The sequence below is a fragment of the Haliotis asinina genome, chromosome 9, assembly GCF_037392515.1.
Source record: "Haliotis asinina isolate JCU_RB_2024 chromosome 9, JCU_Hal_asi_v2, whole genome shotgun sequence".
Lineage (NCBI taxonomy): Eukaryota > Metazoa > Mollusca > Gastropoda > Lepetellida > Haliotidae > Haliotis > Haliotis asinina.
In genome coordinates, this window is record NC_090288.1 from 8,254,840 (window position 1) to 8,277,394 (window position 22,555).

Below are 22,555 nucleotides of genomic sequence, written 5' to 3' on the forward strand. Positions count from 1 at the left end.
AATTTAGTGGTTAAGCAGTAGAATCCTTCTAACTTAATCAACTTGTAAACAAATAAACATTTTGGGCAGATTATTTTTAAGTTGTATGAATTTAAAACTTGGCTGTTTTCCCACTGATTTTGGTGATGCCGGGAACAGAGTCAAGAACTCTGTGTGATGGGAAACATTTTATTGATTGATGGAGTGATTATGAAACGATTTAAATAATTTCTGAGAATTCATACTGTGTTTAATGGATTTGAGATAAGATTGCTGATAAATGGCAGGACTTGAAGCAGACATGTGATTCACTGGTGATTGAAAGATACCATTTGTTGCACATAGGGAAATAGATTGAAAATCTATATTTCAAGTCTCATTTGATAATTTTCAAATTAATGAGGCATCATTTTTACACTCGTTAAATATGTGATTTATTTATCATTGATGGTTTTTGTAGATATAGCAACATTAAGGTCTGAGATATCCTGGCTGTATAACACCAACATCTTAAGAATACATTGTGGGGTAGGTAAGAAGTAGGTCATGGCATGAGGTCAGAACCAGGTCAGAACAAATACACTCCCAATACCCATGTGACAGGTATTGGGTATTAGATGGCATCTCGTTGAGTCTCCATTCCCACATCCACTCCAACACACCCCTGCCTCATTCATCCACTTCATCCATTTCCCTTTCTCTGGATTCCAGGGTGGTGGGATAGTCCAGTGGATAAGGTGTACACATGTCATGCTGAAGGCCCAGGTTCTATTCTCCATGTTGTTACAATGAAGCCCATTTTGGTTGACTCAAAATGATATAGCAGGAATATTGCTAAAAACAGCTGAAAACAATGCTCGCTCACTCACTCTCTCTTTCTCACTAACTCACTCACTCAATGTGGACTGGAGGCGTTGGGGTTGCCTAGTGGGTTAAGCTTTCCCTCGTCATGAAGAAAATCCAGGTCTTATTCCCCCTTAGTTAAAATATGTGAAGAGCATGATGTTGCTGGAATATTGCTGAAAGCAGCTTAAGCCTTACTCACTCACTCTCACTCACTCACTCACTCCATGTGGATTGACTGGACAGATAGACATTGATGTGAGTCTCAGAAGTACCCCTGATGTAGTGCTGGTGAAAGTCACGCAGGAGGTGACGAGGATGCTACCTGTTCGTGTTGGTGTGCTTGTTTGATATATTTACCTGTCGTTTGAGATGCTCTGTAAACAGCTCTTTGATGTTGAGGTTAGAAGAGGTGGGCATCGCTTACCCTCAGCTCGTGTATTAGCTCTGTGGGTTTTAAATGGGAAGGAAATTGTACTCCCTCGTGCTGGGTAACCAACCCTTATTCATCATGTTAATTACGATCGGGTGATATCACACTTTAACCCTGACATTGTCACTTTTTTAAGGGAGAAGTGATAGAGTATAGAGGTGTCACAAATCACACTGCCATTGTAATCTGTGTTTGTGACTTGAACCTCAAGCAAGCCGTATCAAGACTGTTTGATTTCTGACTTCTTTTGAAATAAAAGATATGTCACCAAACAGAAAGATTTAGAACGGTAATGTTGAATAGAATCAAAGGAAATGTGATTTAATTTTCACCAAGGTATTAGGATGCACACCTACATACTTTTTTTGAATGGATACATAATTATAAGGTTAGAGGTGATAAAGTATTTGATGATTTTGTTTTTTAAAGTCTGATGTTATTCAGTAGCAATTAAATTTACTTGCTAATCAAACACCATTGATATTGTAGACTTTGAGATACCGTTCATGGTTGCTTTTGCTGTCATTTGACGTGTGCATTATTTCATCTTAATACCAGTGAGTAGGTTGGGTAGCCTAGTGGTTAATATACTCATGGAAACAAATAAGGGAACACACGAGGATACAATTGTTCCTTTGTTTATTTCCAGAGTTTCATCCACAGTGTAGTACATACCTTGTAAGGAAACCTGGAAAATAATAAAGGAACATGTGTACTTCCATGCGTTCCCTTATTTGTTTCCATGAGTATATGTCCACTTGTCACATCAAAGACCCGGCTTTGATTCCCAGTGTACAAAGCCCTTTACTGGTGACCATTGCTCTAATATTGCTGGAATATTAATAAAATCAGTGTAAAACTATATTTATTTACTTTCATCTTTGTAGAAATTGCAGATAATCAAGAAGAAAAACTCTTAATGCCAAATATTAAAATCATGAACATGTTCAAATTCTCTCAAATCATTCAACAGAACAATAAATTACAAAACATAATTTTATTTTTTATGAGATTTAGGCTTAGATTGATCAACACTCGTAACAGCATATGGAGCTGTTGTATATGATAAGTCAGCATGTTAATCAAAAACAAGTGCCCTCCCATTAATCACCACAACACATCAATCAGTATTAATACTGTTCTTAAACATATAATACTGGACCTGTGTTTGTTTATGTTAAAGTTGATTCTGGATGATTTTCTGCTTGGTCTGCACCTAAGTAATTTGTGTAGGTAATTATATGTACATCCCACAGTTAATGTCAGTAGTTATGTTCCAACTGTGGGTGAGCGTTAGAGTAGCTTTGTCATTGTCAATTTGTCTTGAGCTGTGTATGGAATTCCAGGAAGGGTTAACGGCACCGTCTTCGTAGTCAATTAACCTACAGTGGAAGTTGAATCAGCATCATTAAAACTATTTTGACATTAAAATCAATGAATCACACCTATTGAATGTGATAATCAATATTCTCTTGCTTCCCTCTGGCATTTATGGATATAATATTACAGGTGTAAATCAGTTAATTAGGATCTACCTGTCCTCACTGCCACCTTGATTTACAGTTCTGGTAGACTCTGTGTAATCATACCTGTCATTAGCTACCTGGGGCACACATCAAAGGCAAGGTAAGTATGCCCTGCTCAGGTAAGCAGCAGGTAGAATGCATACATCAGTATACCTGGAGAAGGATTCTATTGTTACCTGGTCTCTCTGAAGAGAGGTCGAGACATTGGATGGGAGTTGGGGAATATATTACTTAAAAAATGTTATGTTATAAGGTATATTTACACACAGTTAAACATAATTGTTCACTTCAAAGAAAATATATTGTTGTTTTTGAAGGGGTCATGTTCTGATTCTTATCAAATTTGCAACTGTCCGAAGTTAATCGTATAAATGAAGTAGGCTTGGAATAAATGTATTTTTGTATTTTAGTGGGTGAATTTGTGTGTCATAAATGTCAACGGGTTTGTATTAATGTTAATAAGAAGCTAGCTCTGATGACACTGTGAATAAACATTCATAAAATTTCAAGCAAAATAAATTGAGCTTGTCAAAGCATATCAATAAAGTTTGGCGAGATTGTTATGAGAGCGTTTCAAGGAAGCTGTTACATTGCAATTTCGTTTTGAAAATTCATGGAATATATTGCATAGGGTTTGATTGACTGACGCAGTTACAAGCCAGTCCAGTTATTGTCCGGATTTCACCACCCTTTGTTTATACGACCAACTGTTCCAACATCTGAAGGGGAGTTATTGCAAAAGGATTTTTAAACTTGCTTGTTAGCCAATAAATTCACGACAGGCCTTTCAAACTTTGGGAGCCTATCATCTCTGAACACTTAATCATGTGTAAATCGGACATTTATGTTGACTTGTTATTGAAGAAAAAAACGTTCAGGGGTCGAACAAGGTTCTTTGAAGAACTGGTGGTAAGTCAGTCTGTGGATAAGGGTTTTATACAAATATCTACCTCGGCTTAACATGGGTGAAATAATGACTGCCTTTGCCTGTAAAGTCACCAGAGGATTAACTGAAAGATGCTTTGTTATAGTATAGAATTTGTGCTACAGTCATCCAGTCAAACCCAGTGAGGAGGCAGAGAGCTATTTATAAACACCAGCTGCTGAAGTCCACTTCTACAGTCGTCAGCCCCTTTAAGATGGGCTGAGCAAGCTGATGAGATTTACTGCATATTTGACTGCCCCACAGAAGAAATTAGTTTACTGAATGTTATTGTAATCGGGAGGAGGGATGTTGTAAAATCAAATTTGAATAGAAAATTGAAAGTAAGTGTCTTTGCAAGTGGCAGTCGTACCAAATTGACTGTATTTGGAGACGATATGGCTTGGAGAAAGAAAAATAGAATGCAAGTTTTGTCGATAAAGGAGATCCTACATTAGATGTAAACAATTGGCAGAAAAAGGGAACAGGCAAATCTTGTACAGAATAAATCTTAGCCTTGACAGGAACTATGATTTTGTAAATATTTATCCCGTCCTCTACTGGAATGGCTGGTTACCTACTACTTAGTCTAAAGCCGTCCACGCGGAGCCAGTAAGAAAAAGATTATATCAGAAATTTGAGCAATTATTCAAATGGGTTTGTGTTCTTTTTTTTGGTTAGAAAGCTTTTAAGGAATAAATTTAGCATTGCACATGTGGAAGGGTTAAGTTATTTGACATTTTCATGATTGACATGGTTCAAGAATAGGATATTGGAGATTATGTACTATATTCCTCTGTAAAATTCTGCTGACGTGACAAAAAAACTCAAGTCTTTAGGGGTTTTATTCGAAACTAAATTCAAATATACTCATTTCAAATGCTTTCTGGAGCTATTATCAAATGTGCTATCAATCACTCGGAGAAATATGTAAATATCAACACGGTATAAACCTATAAAGAGATGTTTCCACAACATGACATAACGAATGTGTGAAAGAAGCTTTTTTGTGAAGATGATAATATTTACATAATTTCATTTTTTCTAGAAAAAATATGGGCCAAATTTCTCATGTATGATCATATGTTTATCATTTCAGATGGATGGGTATTGATTTTTGTTTTTCTCAACAATAAGTGTCCATAATTATTCCGATTATGCATTCATGTTTGATGACTGTTTTGTATTTAGCTAACGTTGATGGAAAGATAGAATACTGTATTGATATTTTTTACATTCCAGTTCCTGTGTTAATATTGGATGTAATACTATACTCCTACAGCAAACACTGTTTTCATTTTCACAATAAGTAAATATAGACATATAGATTAATTGGGAAGACGATTGATGTCAAACATATCTAAATATATGCATATTTTCCTCTGCAAACAGCCCAGATAAGAAATTAACTCTATGAGATTGATACTGAAACAAATATGTGTTGTAAGGGTAATACTACCCAATAACTGGTTGTCCGGTGTTAAACTACTGTTTGAAGGACACAAACCCATTCAATAATGTAAATACGGGTAATGACGCTCTTTTGTTCCAAGGGAGGTAACTCTATTATGAGTGCTCCTAAAAGTTTTGTTGCCTTTCTTTCTGGTAATGAAAGTGGAATAGGGCTTTCCGTGTGACATATTACTGTTTTAATAAGCTGACAAGTTGTTTATCGCCCAGTCCACCATAATTACAATCCTATATGCGTACATGTATACTGTATTCTTAAAAAATAAACAGAGGGTTTAGAATACTTATATAGCGCCTCTTTAACTTGCGCTAAGATGGTGTGATTTATGATGTGTTGAAATTGTTTAGTCACAGACATAAACAAGGGATAGGTTTCATTGCTCGCAGTTCTGTTTGGTAATTATGCTGAAAATGATAGTTGTGAGGAAAACACTTTTTTTCCCAGCATTTTGAATATTTTCATGTAGGCTATGTGTATTTACAGCTTGTAAGATAAAGCATATTTTGATGACTTTATCTAAAATGCTTTACCTGAAACTTATATTACTGGCTTTGTTCCTGGATGTTTGACATGTTGTGAATGTGTTGAGGTGAATTCTTACTTCCATGACATCCAGTGAATCTCCTGAATGGGAGTTCAGACATTGTGTAACTGGATGCAGTTACTTCTGTTCCTCCCTGTATTGGTTAATGGGTCTGGTTGTCACGCTTGAAGGCATGGGTTCAAGTCCCAATAAGAGTAGAGTGTGTACATCCTATTTTTTTGTGTGTCCTCTCCAGTGTGATGATGTTGGAATATTGATCAAAACCTAACTCACTCACTCACTCACTCACTCACTCACTCACTCACTCACTCACTCACTCACTCACTCACTCACTCACTCACTCACTCACTAGACACAATTGAACAACACACCTCTTCTCCCTAGACACAGGTGAACTATTCTTCCCAGAAACATGTGAACTACATGACACAGGTAAACTAAACTCTCCAGACACAGTTGAACAACACCCCTCTACTACCCAGACACAGGTAAACTACACGACACAGGGGAACTATCCAACTCATTCCTACTCTCCAGACATGGGTGAACTATACAACACACCTCTGTGAACTATATCCCAACAAGTCTCCCCCTTGTGACGAGCCGGCTTCTCACCTGACACCCGCAGGTGTAACATTATAAAGTATTTGACCAGTGCCAGCATTGGGTGCTCCTACAGCTGACAGATAGCGGGATATGATAAACAAGGATGGTGGTGGAGGGCGGGCAGCAAGCAAGTCTGGTCTCTCGACAGCGATGGGCATCTGTTTCACAAATTGAAAGGAAGTGAAGAAGAAATACTAAGACATTTGGGAGAAATTGCTCTGAATTTAGACAGGGAGCATCCTCTATAACAGGCGTTTCCATGGTAACCAAACTGATAATTTGAGAGGTTTGAGAGGCAGGTTGGTGCGTCCCCCTCCCCTCCCCTCTTCCACTGCTTGTCTTATCTTTCAATGTTTGCAACACTTGCTCATCTTCATATTTCATTTCTCTACCTTCTGTACTGGAGAGTCCGCTAGCCTCTCAGTGACTCGAAACCCAGACATGGATAATTACCCAGCTGCCTAGAACTCCAAACGTTGAAACAAAATTTGGATAATGAAACAGAATGGTACTACATAAAACTATTCTTTGAAATGAGCATTCACTTTGTTGCAGAAATATGGCTGATGTGACTTTGAATCTTTACTCACTCACTGAAACAAATGCACTCAGCGCACAGATCATTCGCTTTTCTACAAAAAGAATTTGGGTGTTCCTGAAAGGTCTGTAGGGATGTTTACACAAGAAGGTTACCGTTTCTCGTATTCCACAGATTAGCAGTTGATAATCACTGAACAAGAGTAGGTAGGTTTGTTGGGCAACATGCACCTGGATGTACCATGGTAGCAGTTGCTTGTGCCGTCTGTAGCGGGGCTAATCTCTACAAGATACATCTCTCTCAATAAGCTGCTTTGCAGGTCGCTGTTTGACTAGTATTGCCTCCTAGTGCTGTTTGATGGTCAGATTATGGTTGTTTAGTGGAGAGCCAGGACTTTATGGCTTAGTGTAGGCAATGCCAGGTATTGCTTGGTATGTGGACAGTAGAGCAGGTGTATTCAGACATGTTATTATTCATGGATTTTCGGGTATGAGTACCTTTGATTTGAGAACCTGAAATCAATTATTTCAGATCTTTTAATTTCTGACTATATTTTCAAAAAAATATGGATATCTTGTATCAGAATTTGTTCTGTATTCAGCATTATTCCTTTTTTGATTTTAAAGATTTTGTTTATGCTAGCTGAAGTAAACATCATTTCATTTCTATGTGAAAAAAAGTTAATCTGTCACAGTCGTGAGAGATTAACTAAATTCAAATGAATTAAATCATGTGATGTTTGGGTGTATAATCAACAGGCTTGTCACACAGATTGGTGGCAAAATATCCATGTCTGTAAATATTAAAAGCTATTTTATTCTGATCAAAGCAGAAAACATGTAGACCTGTTTCACTGAGTCTTTTCACCAGAAATCTGTGCTGTTGTAAATGCAACTATGTGGATTGGGTGGACAAGTTTCATGGCTTGGTTGATGGTGTGTCATTGTACTGGATTGGTGTGGATTGTCACTCATGATATCAGTCACTGGAGGGCCGTGGTGAAGCCTTATAGGTAAAGGTTTGCTTGTCATCCTGAAGACCCGTGTTCAATTCCCCATGTGGGTACAGTCTGTGAAGTACATTTCAGGTGTCCTCTGCCATGGTTTTGCTGGAGTATTTTGTTATAAAACCATAATCACTCACTTTTCCTCTTCTAAAAACACTTTCCTCTCATTTTGAGCAGAAGCAACCAGATATAACAGAATTACCCTTCCAAGCCTGCTTCCCACAAGACTACTTATCTAATATACAGAAATGAAATTAACAAATCTTTCACTTGAAAATCACTTAGGATATCTGATAAGATGGTTGGATGAATGAGTTGGCATCTTTGAAGTGAAAGTTTCCACAGCTATTTCCACCTACCAAGATATTTATCACACGTGGAATATTATCCACAAGACTGTCATTTATTGGACTGAAACGTGGTGGGCATTTGGTCGGCCCTTTATCCAATGATGGATTCTCTCCTTCATCAGGTGGTGGTGACACTTGGTAGCCATAGCCAGTGGTCAGGTGTCCACTCTGATCAGATGAATGTCCAGTCTACTTCATCATCCCCCTAACCACTCTAGCCTGGAACAACCTTAACTCTTTCACTGTCAGCTGGTGTGATGTAACAGTGGGTTATCAAGTTTATTTGCATTTAATCAGCATTTTAATTCAATAGTTTATGGTTTTCATTCACTTAGGAAAAAAAGATTAGAAGATCTCTCAATGTCCTGGCCATTATACACGTTTGTATTAGTATTTATGTATTGTAGCTCTGACTTACTATGTGTCTTGTTTGTGTAGTTTGTAGAATACTGTCACTGTTGCTACAGGAAATATTGCACAATGAATTACCTTGTTTCTTCTAATCATAGGTAAACAGATGTCATAAATTTAATTATTTTCCATAATAATGGATACCGTTTATAAAGCGCAAATCTTCGAAAGGATTCTTTGTGTATTTCTGTAACCTTATGGACATCATTAATATTACTGTCATTCTTAGTATTCAGTTATACATGCAAACTCAATTTTAGTTTCATTTTAATAGTTCAAAATAATTTTGAAGATTTAAATTATTGAAAGATTGAGTTATGGTTTTGATAACATTTTTTTCAAATATATTCTTGTTTTTTGTTTTCTGAATGGAAATTCACATTAATAGAATAGCTGACATTCCCTATTTGTTTGTGACATGTTGGGTTAACAAGCGAAGCAGGAAGTGGTCCCTCCTGGTCAAACACATGATAGAACACATGCAGGACATTACCTGGGCGAAGTGACCAATAGAGTCCAGCCAGGCTGACCACACCAGCATTGTATTGTTATACATTGTTACCACCATAACAGCCGGTTGGGACCTTTGGCCTGTATTTAATAACCTTTGAAGCTTGCAGTCATTCAGGTGATACATACCCCCCAACTTGCCTATGAAAACAGTCCTCATCATAACATACCCCCTCCTGTACAAGCCAACCTCTCCTTAAACATAACGCCCCCACCCTCAGCAGTGGCCCCATACCTCAGGGTATTGACTTAGGGCATTAATCTTCAATACAGGATTATGTCATTAACACAACGTTGGATTGTGAATGGGTGACCGTATAGAAAAGTCATGGCCTCAGGGCAAGCTTACCTTTCCTTTCATTGCTAAATTTGAAAAATGTTTCCAGCATGCTTTGTGAATGAGGTGGTTTAGGATGGATTATAAAGTGTGATTTGAATTACAATTTAATTAGCGTGGTGATGATTTTAATGAGGAAGTTCGCCATGTTTGTTTAGAGTTCTATTTTCGATAATGGTGAAAAGATTTGACATTTTGGTTTGTTGTGAATAGCTGAAGGTTTGACTGGTGTCTAGTCAAACAGTTCTTTGTTTATTGTGTAATGCGGTATCTGTCAACCGTATCATGTTGGTAATAAAGGAGAATTTGTTGTCCAGCTGACAGGAACTCGAATAACTCATTTCTCAACCCCATACCATTACAGAAATTCTTTAACAAATGCATTTTCAATGAAGCGATTTAATGAAAAAAATCAACTTTCACTGAAGTTTTGTTGAAAGGAACTATGACAGATATTAATTACACGTGTTGCGTGGAATTCCTCCCACAATCAATTAATTGTTGAGAAGCTTCCCAATTACGCTCATATTATATAGTAGTCATGCCTTCAGTGATGTTCCACAGTCTCCTTAGAGATTCAGTGGGGTAGAGAGAGACGGCTCAGCATACACCCTCCTGTACCCTGTCACTGGACATCCCATAGCTACTGGCCAGGTAAATGGTATTAGCCTTTTGACCTCCGCACTGCCATCTAGTGAGAGGTCAGTCAGTGACTGGACTGTAGTGGGTTATCAGGATCCTCGCTCCCTCCTTCCTCCTAGCAGACCCATGTGGTGGAGCATGCGGGTGCACATCGCTGCTGCCGCTGTCAAGTCACAGCCGCTAGCTCTTATCAAATGTCGGCAGCCATTTGCATAGACTTCCCAGCAGCCTTAGAGTGAAGTAAATTACTCCTCAATCAGAGAGGAGGGTTTCTGTGGCCTAGGAGTGCGTGTATTGGACTTGTGTGGGGAGCTGTCAAAGTTTGGGAAAAGTTTTGGAAAAAGTGTTAAAAAGTTGCTTTTGGAGTGGAGCACGGTTGGATAGAGTCCGTGGATTAGCTGCAACAGGATTTTTACCCCGAGAAAGTTTCTGGATGGAAAAAAGTGAAAGTTTTAGTCTTAAAAAGGATATATAAACTTTTTGAAAGTGTAGATGATGAACCAGAGACTGTCATCAGTGGAGCTGCTACTCTGTTGGATGGCTGTGTAGGGGACATGTTTACACCTGGGTACTTTCTCCTTTCCCCCACTGGGATGAAGGGGGTGAGATTTGCTAGATCTACCCCCTTACACCAGCTCCATGTCTGAAAGTGGAGTTTCTCGCTTAAATTTCCTGGCACTTTTTGGACTGGAGCTTTCCTCTTCAGCTGTTCGAGTTTGTGATGGATTTCATGATACTTAAAGTAAGTCTGTAGCACTCATGTTTTTTACAGCTTTTTTTTGCTGCATTTTTTTGTCTGCATTGTTAGCCTGAACTTTCTTATCAATTATTCAGATTTCATTTGTTTGTAAAAACTTTAAAATAAGACTTGCTGGTTCACTCATTATACAGCTGATTGTGGTTTCACTCACAGAAGAAAACTTTGTGAATGTTTTTTGTACAAAGTTTCACTGCACTTTACTGTTTTCCCATGAATTTCTCATTTAATCAGGTCTTTAACTCCTCAGTGTATTTCACCCTTTTTGTCATACATGTCGCTGACTAGCTGGAGTAGATTTAATAGCTTCGGGTCTTAATGTACCTCGTCTGATGTTTACGGAAATGATGAAATGTTTTTGAAATTCAATTAGCTATGATATTGCGTGGTGATATAAAACTGGAAATTCTATGAGGCGTTTTGTCAGGTTTTTCAAGGTTTTTTGAAACATGAAGATTAAGGTAGTCAAGATTGTGATCTTCTGACAAATAAATCTTGTCTTTATCATATGAGTACCAAATATAGAATCTCTATGGATATTTCTCAAGAACATTCCTGTTGTGCAATTGTCATGTCTATAGGGAGCACCTTTCAGTGCTGGGAAGCCTCTCTTCTACCCTACGCAGATTTTTCTGTTTTTAAAAAAAAAATCAATGCGTTGCCTGGAACTTTAATGGCAGAAGCTTTGCGGTTATATGGCATTTGACCTTAATGATCACATGACTGGAGTGAACAAATATTGACGGAAAAACAGTTAAGTGCCTTGTATGGTGAATGGAGGTGTGTAGATTAGATTATTTCTGTAGATGTCTTGTCAGGGATGTTGAGAAAAAAGATGTAGCGATGTAATTTGACATTTTGTAGGCTAGGGACGTGAAATATTGGTTCTCATATAATGTATTGTATAATTGACATAATGCATGGGTAGGATGGGCTATTATATATTAGTTACCTCACCTAGGAGATTCCAGTGAGGTAGATATGTAATTTACTGTATTGGGTAATGGGATACAGAATATATAGCCCACTATGAAAAATGGCTGTGGTGCTGTAAAGTAATTTGCCCAATATCAATCTCAGGATTTAATACCTAATGCTGTGCACATGTCCTAGTTCTCACAGGGTTATGTTTATGTCAGATGAAGCCGATTTGATTGGGAAAGTATTTTGTGAGACCTTTATTTGGAACAAGGTGACACAACATGACGTGAGATTAATATGCCTGTCATACCACAAGATGTCAGTGGTATGAAGAGACATTCTTTTTCAGTGGGAGAGCCATTCTATATGGATTGGTAATAAGGTGTTGCCCATTCGGTATGTGTCCCGTCCTGGGGTATGATATATCATTGAGCCTCACGGTAATAATTGACTGCACAGTGATACATGCCGAGTCCAGACCTGTCATGGCTGGGGGGTAGGGTATAGGGCGAGGAGGGGTACCTCCTTGACATGTGGCTGCAGTTATATGGGAAGGTACCTTAAGGGGGAAAAGACTGTTGACTCGAGGTTGTAGGTCTTCGGTGCAAGTTGTTTTTTGTAGGGCTGATGCTTTTTTTTTTAGGGGAAAATGGATGAGAATTTATTTGAATGTGTTTTTTATGTTTTAAAAAAAGTATCCATAACCAGATCAACAAATCAAATGAATTATATGGAAAGCAATTAGTCCATATTGTAGTTGTTTTATGTGAATGCGAGTTCTGTGTCTGTGAGGATGTTTTATTTTGTACATGCTCATGCGAAATATAATCTGATATAACAGTTAGATAAGAGGTGAGATGCATAGATTTTTTGTGAAGGAAACCCACAATATTTTTTTTTCAAATGGGAGTGATTTTCAGTTGACTTTACATGATACTTAAGTGATGCCTGGCCTGCTTATGGGCTGGTATAGTGTTACTGGAAGGGAGATTGGCTGTGCCTAGCCGTGTAGCAAGCGCCATCAACAGGAGTCTCTCCTGTAAGCAGTACAGTTGCTCTCCACATCAGCTGACCCTCATGTGAAGCTGGCTAAATGCTTCAGTTGCCATTGATTTCCTGCTTCAGGTCCGATCACCTGATATGACCTGCTTCGCTTCATTAATGCTAACCATTGCGGACGCAACCAAGGCCCTTGTATTGTTGAAGGGGGCAGTGGATCAGCCTTATGGTTATAGTATTTGCTGATCATGCTGAAGGCTTGGGTTTGATTCCCTACAGTCCATTTCTGGTGTCCCCTGTCATGATATTGATTGAATATTGCTAAAAGCAGCGCAAAACATATCTCAGCTATGGAATTGTTGAAGGGGCAGGATGCTTTCGTAATGGTGATAGATTATATATACACACACACATATATATTAACCCACACAAATGATTATATGTTTTCATGTCATCATTTGCATGCATTAAAAACAAATCGTTATTTTTTACATGCTGAAAAAAACTTTGGTCTTGTGTAGTCAAATTACTTTGATTTAATTAATGGAAGATTAAATGACCGCAAATATTGCTATTAATGTCTGTTATCAGCCTGTTGCCTTAATGAAGTCAATATAAGTGCAATATCTTGGCAGTATACATTAATATTCTTGACAGGTACCATAGGTATAATGGAAACGAAGTAATAAAACTAATCAGTTATGATAATTTGTGGCTTATTTGCTAATTATTTCATCAATATTCATGCATGGTTAAGTTTCAGGTGCTATGCATCATTTACCACTGGGGTCAATTATAAGGGAGATTTATCCAAAGAGAAAGGGGAAGAAGTGACAGCCATATATATTCAATGGAACAGCTGGTCAGCATAATAGACCCAGCTTTATCTTGATATCAGTAAGCAAATTCCAGTTTTAAAAAAATCATTTTATCTGTTAATTAGTTTATCGGTTTTTTTGCTTGTCTGTGTTGAGTGAGTTGAATAGTGGTTCACTCCAGGGAAGCTATAGTGTAATAGCTGTTCACTTTGAAAAGAAAAGATTTTTTTGTGAAATACTTTGTTGGAAGATAATTGAAATTAGTGCATAATTCTTTCTTGTGTCCATGTTTTCTTGCTGCATCTGTAAAGAGTCCGTTTTTCTACAACCTGTCAAAAATAGACCCAGAATTAGTTTAAGATGATTATCTGCTAGTTATTGCTTATTTTCATTAAAGAATAACCAAATTAAAACCTTTTTTCTCACTTATAAAGCCCTGGTCTGGAAAGGTGATTGAAGAAATTTCTCTTTGAAAGTCCAGAAAATATAATAGAAACTGTTAAATGTATTAGAATTTTTACACCGTTAAATGTCTTAGATAAAAGGATGGGAACAGAGGAACATTATCACACTAAGGGAACATCAACACCTCCAGGACATCTGAGAGTCGGACAAAACTTGGCACTTGGGGTAAGCAAGACAAAACACAACATAAGCTTTGAACTCTGAAAGTGAGAGCCATGTTTGATGTTGATATATGCGAGTTGGACTCTACTGTAAGCTTCTTTTTGAACTTAGGTGATCAGCTGAAGTGATTAGGGCCCTTCAGTCCAGCATCTTGGTCTTCCACTGTGAGATGTACCCTTTGTAGTAACCTCTGGAGGATGGAGATTTCTTTCCTGGGTTGGGGAAGGTGTAGGTTTGTCGAAGTTTGCCCATTTGAAACTGGATGTCCGTCCAGTCCGGTTCCAGTGTTAATGGAATTCTTGTGTGCTGTTATTTCTAGTAGGTGTCAGGCAGATCCCTTCAAAGGGGTTTATCTCTATGAAAGCCTAGCTATGGACACTGGAAAACTTCGGGACCAATTCTCTGGGTAAATAGTATTTGTGCCTAAAAATATCACGTGAAGGAATTGAGAGGACAGATTTTTTCATTTCCTTAGGAAAACCATACTAATCATTTAAATCAATGAAGTACAACAATTACACTGCTCTGGGTTTGGTTTGTTGGTTTAAAAAAGCCTTGTCAAACTATCACCTGACCAGAGGGGTTTGACTTCTCGATTTACAGATTCTTGTGGTCAATAAACCAGAAGTCTACAGTTTAACCCTGTGGTGCCTTATTCAAGCAAATCCACAGTGGGGTACTCCAGACATGGCCTTGCCATGGGGGGAATCAAACCCAGCCTTCAGAGTAACAAGCAAACATTTTACCTTAACTAAAAGTAGAGGCGAAATATGAATTTAGCAAACAGCCTTCTCACTATGAAAGTATTAAATCTTTTGTACCTAAAGTTTAATTGTTTGCACATTCTGTAGTACAAGACACTGAGAGGTAACATCCTCAGGAAATCACTACCACTTGTGCAGGGATTGCTTAGAAAACTGTCTACATTAATATATCCGGAACTGCACACTTGTATATCCTGAACTAAACATGCTCTATCCTTGTAAAGCCAGAACTATATAATCTATATCCTAGTATGTCCAGAACTATATGGTTGATATCCAACTGTATATAGAACTATATCCTGGCATATCCAGAACTATATGGGCTATGTCCAAGTATGCATAGAACTATATAATCTATATCGTAGTATATCCAGAACTCTATTGTCTATCTCCTAGTGTATACAGAACCATATAGTCTATACCATCAATAATTGGGCGATATGCATGTATATCATGTAATGGTTAGGCTATATGCATGCATAGCATGTAGTAGTTAGGATATATACAAGTATATCTTGTAGTAGTTTGGCTTTGTGTTACTATATTCAGACCTGATAAATATAAACTGTTTAAGAGTACCCAGGCTGAATCATCTAAGTACATCCAGGCATCTATTTTTTGAGTGTTTAACTCTTTCCAGGACTTTGGTATCCTCTCACTCCAAAAAACTCCAACCTCTCGCAAATCTCATTACGTGTGTGGGGACGAGGTAGAAGAAGCACATCTAGCCCTCATTTCCTGTCTCATGTGCAAGTCGGCACTCCGACTCATTCTGATGAATGACTTGGCCAATTCCTCTGTTCAACTTTGTAACCTTTTGTAATATTTCTAAAGTCTCAAGTTCGAACATCTGGGAAGACGCACTTAGAAATTATACACAGTCTGGAAACTGTTGTTAGAGGAGATGCTCAAGACTTCTACTTTTCAAGGATCATTTTTAATTCAGCGAAATTCTTTATATTAATGTTTAATACATTTTTGCATATTGTATCAGCAGTCTGATTAAAGGGGAACTTTGATAGTTTCGAAGTGATAACTTTGATAGTGTGGAAGAATCTGAAGGAGTTTCTATTATTTTAAGCTGTTGAACATGCTGAAGCTTTAAGAGAAATATGTTAAGTAACTTTCCAGTATTGGTATTAAATAACTACAGGGTGTTTTCATGGATGGGTGTTTAATGCTGAAGGTATTGCTTGGTTTCTCCCATGACTTTTGTGTCGTGTTGAAGTTAACGCCCTTGCTCGTTCATTCAGAAAATTGAAATTCCTTGTGTTTCATCATCTTCGAAACATGAGTGATTTGTCTGTGTAATATGTGAAACACTTTTCATGAATGACAGAAGCATGATATATTTTTCAAGGCTGATAAAGTTACTTTTTCTTTGAGCTGATATTTGATAATGATACAGCTAGTATGTGTCCTGTGTGTTTGGAAAATGTATAATTTCACAAACAGGTTTGTGGCTCTGTCAGTCTCCTGAACAAAACTAAAAAGAGGAAGAAGCCTACCTTATCTTTTAGTGTGTATGACTAGTTGTGCCTGAGCTCTGAAACACTATACATTGCTATACAGTTATTTTGATGAATCCGGAATGAGCGATATGAAAAAACCCAAGGGGGGTCAGTGCAGGAGAAATTCCACAGCTTTATTTTAGCCTCTGGTTATTAAATGGAACCAAATTATGGATTGTTTTTAAAAGGTTTTGATTAGGGGAGGTTTGAAAGCCCTGAAACAGTTAGGACTTCACACCCCTCCGTATGAGGTCAATTATCCTCCCGGCTCCATGGGATGAAGGCTGCGTTTGATTCAGAGAGGCAGACTCACAAAAATGCTTGTGCCAGGGTGGCCTGTAAATTTTTCGTCGTTTTGATGATACCACTAATGAGCATAATCAGACGTAGTAAATGTATGCGTTTATCCTTTCAAGCATTAGGCATTGCTCATTATGAAGTCAGCACGGTTGAAGGTATACACCTCAGTCTGCTTAGGCAGAAGGAATCATTTCATAGGACTAATTTTCGGGGCTCACTAAATATAAGCATAGGCTTTCCTTTCTACAGCTGTGATCAGTTTAGCTTCTATATTGCTCAGAGAATATGATACAGCCATCATCAGCACAGATATGGGAGGTTTCCTTGGGAAGCTTTTCTTCAAAGCCTGGTATTCACATGTTTGGCAAGTTTTTCATAATCTGATCTGCATTGTTATGCATACCTAATGAAGACGTTTTTGTGGGTTTTTTGTTTTTGAAAGAACAAGTTTTGCTGTTATCTTTGGAAGTTTAAAAGAATAGAAACAGTTCACTGTCCATTCACTCAAAAATATTGGATTAGGTCTGTATAACATTGGATTACTTCTACATATATGGATTGAGGCATTTGAGCTGAAGAACACGACAAGGAATAAAAACAAATTGATGATTAATCATTTGGAAATATTAAATAAGAATTTATCCATGCATGATTTGACTGAAACTTTATTGGGAGAAAAGTTGTCTTTTTTATAATATCTCCAAGAAGCAAGATGGCCGCCTATGCCGTCTGCTCCTGGTTTTATGCATCCGCCAGTGTAAGTTTCACCTGTCGGCCTCCTCTCTGATTGACTTGCTCTCATCTTTGCCTGCTAGCCAGGATGATTCCTCCAGCTTTCTCCAACATAAATGTTTCCCAAATGTTGCTTGGACCCACTTGGGTTCTGCCTGGCTCACGTCTGCTTAAAAACAGGATTCCCCAGGCTGAAGCAGTCTTGGCAGCACTGTTTATGGGGCATTCAAATCCTGTTTCAAAATCAGATCACTGGCAAATGTTTCAAGGAATATTAATTCTAATAACGTCGACTTCCATCATTTGAGTTGGCATTTTCATTACTTTTCCGAAAAATTTCATTCAAAGATTTTTAAAATAATTCCTTTAAACTTGAAAGTGACATAGAACTTAACAAAGCAATGTATTTTTGACTCACGGTTTTGTTACACTGTGTTAAATAAAGATTTTGGTGATAATCATGTACTAATCATTGATTTGGATGAAAAAAAATGTGTGTTAGGTGTAGTGATAGCAGATATCAATATGGGGAAGAACATTTTTTTGAAAATTGATGAATATTTCTCTGCAATCCAATGGTGCAACTGTAATGTCATGCTAACCATATGCTAGTACTACATGCATTTGCCATTGCGACCAGGTCAAATCAAACCTAATCCAGCATACATTTCAAATCTAGCAGCATCACAGTGGTCGTAACATTGAACCCCTTCTCTCTGGGTTTGTGTTTTTCACAAATGGGAGAAAAAAGTATGGAAACCTCATTGTAAAGAGCTATCCAAGCCTGGTGCAATATCTTAGGATTGAAGAAAATCTTCTCATAAAGCGTGAAACTGCACGCGACAGACATTAAAGCTGTGCGATTTTGACTGAGGTTTGGTAGTAAACTCACTCAAGGAATGTGTTCCACTTGGTGGCTATTCTGGCCATCTGTCATGGCAGACCCAGTTAGCATTTGTTATTAAACATCCGTGATTTACAGTGGGATTAACTAATGGAATCGGGTTTTATAAGAGTTTTATCTTAGTCAGGCAACCTGGATTCTTTGAAACTGAACCAGACTGTTTGGATTATGCTGTAAATTAAGAAATCTAGGCCCTTTTGTTGGAGCTTTACTTTCTCTTAAACATTGTATAATTAATGCTTCTTTCCTTTTTTGTGCTAGGGTGATAAGGACTATGGGACTATAACCATGTGATAACAGGTGCTATGTCAGGATGATCTGACTAATATTACATGCTATCCTATGTCATAACGATTGCTTGATGAGGCTTGACGAGGAGGTTTCTGTCATGATTATGCTTATGATGTGTTATACGAGAATTAAGAACATTTAGCATTTGATTACACCAGATTATACTAAATCATCATCCAAATGACATTTTTTATTCCCTTTTTGACACCTTATCATCATATCTCAGCAGTTATGTGTAGATAGTATTCATTTTGTTGGAACATAGCAACTTGATATCATGATATCAAAAGGTTTCAAGTTTTTTTTAACATACAAATTGATATCTTATGGGGAAATTAGATGAATGTAAACATCTGTCTATGAGGTATGAGTCCCATGGGCTGTTCCCAGATGGAATGCAAGGCAATTGTTCACTAGTATTTGGAGCCATTTTCACTATTACACCAAGATGAGGGTTATTGTCCTGTGATTATCATGTGAGGTAATCTTAGAACTGATCAAAGAATTGCAACCTATTTTGCGATCAGTTGATCCAGGGAGGGATTAGGCTGGCTTAGGGAACAATATAGCTACAATCTCCCTTGGGCTAGACTGCAGCCTCTCTCGGTTGAATTGTGGACAATAAACTCTCCCTGACTTAACCATTGCTCAGTCCTGGGTTTTATTGAGAGCCTAAGTTGTAAAATGGCACCCTACTGTACCAGGTTTTGATGGGATGCATCACTATTTCTCCGTTATGACTTTGTTTTATCTGGTTTGTTGATTCCAAGAAAAGCATGCCTTGCATCTTATGCAACCTGGTAAGAATTGCATGCTGGGTAATGGAAGGAACAAAACAAAGTTCATGTCTCGTGTCGAGTTTATGACTTTAAAATCTTTGTTGAGAAGTCTGAGGAATTCTATACTCAAATCAGCATGTCATAGCTATTTTCTGGAAAGAGATCTTTACTGAGAAAAATTCATGCACCTTTCTAAAATGTTATGGTTTCAGCCTAAATGTGCAATATAGCTGACAGTTTTGAAAGAGGAAACATCAGCAAAAGTTAAACAAATCATTTTTTCATGATTCATACTCAAATGATTTCTTGATTTCTTCATGAATTCAACTAACTTCAGTGAGCCAAAGTAGATTGATCAAATGGATAGAGTACAGGTCTGCTCGTATGGGCTGTAGCTATAGGTTAGCAAAAGACATGTTTTGATGACTATGTACTCATATTTTGATGACATTACACATGTTTTGATGACATATTACACACAAATCACTTTGATGTTGTGGTGGATTGAATCTGTCTTTACTGTGACCATAAATATAAATATTGGTGACACCGTCAATACATTCTAGTCAAACAGTGCCCACTGATGGTCAAACTTCCTGTATGAGAAGCAGTGGTAGGATAATATTATTATACACAATCTGCAGAGTTCAAAACCAGGTGAGACATTCCACTGGCCAGCACACATGTTTGTGGTGAAAGAGTACACACAAATTGATGACATTGACAACAAACCCTGATGACATTGTACACACGTACTTGTAAATTGCACACAAGAAGATCACACACTCTATGATCCATTTTTAGTAAGTAAATATATGCTACTCGAAAGAAGATATGGACTACACTATTCTTGCCCATTGCTATACTTAATCTGTGAAATGACAGGTGATCCTTAACATCTTTTGACAGAAATAATGTTTCCCTGCAACAGCCTCTGTGTGATTACCTTTTTTCTTGAAAATAAAGCTTCCTATTTAGAGTCACTAGATGCAACATCTGGAAAGTTTCATGTCATTCAAATCCAAAATTATAAAGATTTATTTGATTTCTGTGAAATGGTCACGTCTGTTCTGTCAAATAAGCCACTGAACTAAGTCTGATCTTTGCCTTGTTGTGAAATAACCCACAGGCATATATCTGCAGTGTGTTGAGCAAAGTTCATGGAATGGTTTAACTTTGATCCCAAAGCCAGACCAGATAAATAAATACATGTTGCTCTTGTCTTTCTGAATTTGCCATTGGCAAACTGCCAGTAAAAAGTGACCTTTGCCTTTGACCAGTGATCTGGAGGAAAATTGATAGAAGAACAATCAGCTATGTTAACTTGTGTAAACTTGCATTCTTTGTTTTTTGAAAAGATTTCACTTTGATTAAGGCATTTCGTCTCACTGTAGTTGTCAGAGGTTGCAGCGAATAGCCTTTGATGATGAGAATAGCCAGGCTGTAGGGCATCACATTTTTCAAAATAATGATATATGAAATAGATATATCATCCTAGGAGATATTTTCTTTGGATTTTCGTGGAATGAAACAGTAAATTTGAGCTTACTAATCAAATAGATCTCTATTATCAATAGCATTGTCGCATAGTTTGACAGGTGTAATTACAATTACGCCATTTGGCAATATTTAACGATCAATCAGTTTTTCAGACTTTCCTTTCATTTGAGCAAAAAGACAGCTTCATCACTGTCCAATCTTTGAAGTTTTTGAATAGCTGGTGGAATGTCAGAAAATGAATTCTTTCATGGAAATATCAGAAATCAGTGCCTGATATGTTCATTTCGGCAAATAATTCACAAATTATAATGACATGATTATCTCATGTTGTCGACTTGGTTGGTTGTCATCCACTCTTCTTTGATGTGTCAAATAATGCCATGCTATAATTGCACCTTGTCGCAGCCCATGTGATATTTGGTCTTGGTTGTTCTTCCGTCAACTCAAAAATGTTCTTTTTTTAATGATATGATTCAGTAAGTGTAATGACAAAATTGGCATGTATTTGACCTGAATTGTCTTTGATGGAATGGGCAGTAGAATGGTCAATGATTATTCAGTCACTCGTCGCAGATGCAGAAAAGCCAGATGCAGGGTGTGAATTTTGTGTCTCATGGATAGCTGTGAAACATGGATCAAAACAAATAACCAGATTCCTTGATGCTTTTGCAGTTAAATTCAAGGTGAGATTCTGGTGCTCATAATCTGTATTCATATAAAACAGTTTCACTCACAATTTTTTTTTCTCAAACTCATTTCTAGTGTCCCTACCATGATATTGCTGGAATATTGCTCAAATTGGTGTAAAACCTATTTTACTCACTCACTATTTCTTTGTTTATTAAAACGATAAGATTTCAAGTCTTGGTTACCAGGTGAAGAAAATGCAGCTAATTTTGCCCAATGTATCTCTCTCAGATTGAGGTGTACTAATGGCTGTTCATCAATGGTAGCTACAGTCGTAAAATCTTTGTTAGCAAGTACCTCACTTGCACTGAAAGAGTGCCTAATGAAACACAAGTGTTAATTAGAAGGTACCTCTGAAGTCTAGTAGTCTGTCAACAACTTGAGTAAATCTTGCCGATAGTTGGAAGAAGTTTAAGTAAGTAAAGCTTTTAGCTGGCCAGATCTTTGATGGTATACTGACATTTTGCTCCAAAGGTTCAAAGTGCAGTCTCCTCGCCATTGAATGAACAGGAAATGTGTTTGGCAAATATACAGGAAAAATAGCAGACTTGGTCCTTGGAGAGAGTAAAGTGTATATCTCTGATGGATTTAGATGAATAGAGCTAAATTTGATGAACACCAGGACTTTGGGACTAGATAGGACAATCATGTACACACATCTCGAATGGTTATCCATTAAATCCATTAAGTTTGATGTAAGAATGAACTTGTTTATATCAAACATGATGGAAGTATGGATGGAGACTGAAGTTCATAATAATATATATTTATTCATGTCTTGGTTCATGCTACAAGCTCCACTACAGGAAAGGCCTTCAGCAACCCATGCTTGCCATAAAGGTGACTA

The 22,555-nt window shown here is 37.5% G+C and overlaps 1 protein-coding gene across 3 annotated transcripts in view; it reads left to right on the plus strand.

Annotated features, from left to right (window-relative positions):
* LOC137295711 (E3 ubiquitin-protein ligase PDZRN3-like) overlaps positions 1–22,555 on the plus strand; it is a 425,331-nt gene that overhangs the window by 292,007 nt on the left and 110,769 nt on the right. The window contains exon 1 of one of the 3 annotated variants that reach the window (XM_067827229.1): positions 10,373–10,860. The exons of the other annotated variants lie outside the window; for them this stretch is intronic. Coding sequence (XP_067683330.1) covers positions 10,840–10,860 — 21 coding nt within the window. The 5' untranslated portion in view covers positions 10,373–10,839. Of the gene's footprint in view, positions 1–10,372; positions 10,861–22,555 lie in introns of those variants that run through there. 3 annotated transcript variants of the gene reach the window in all.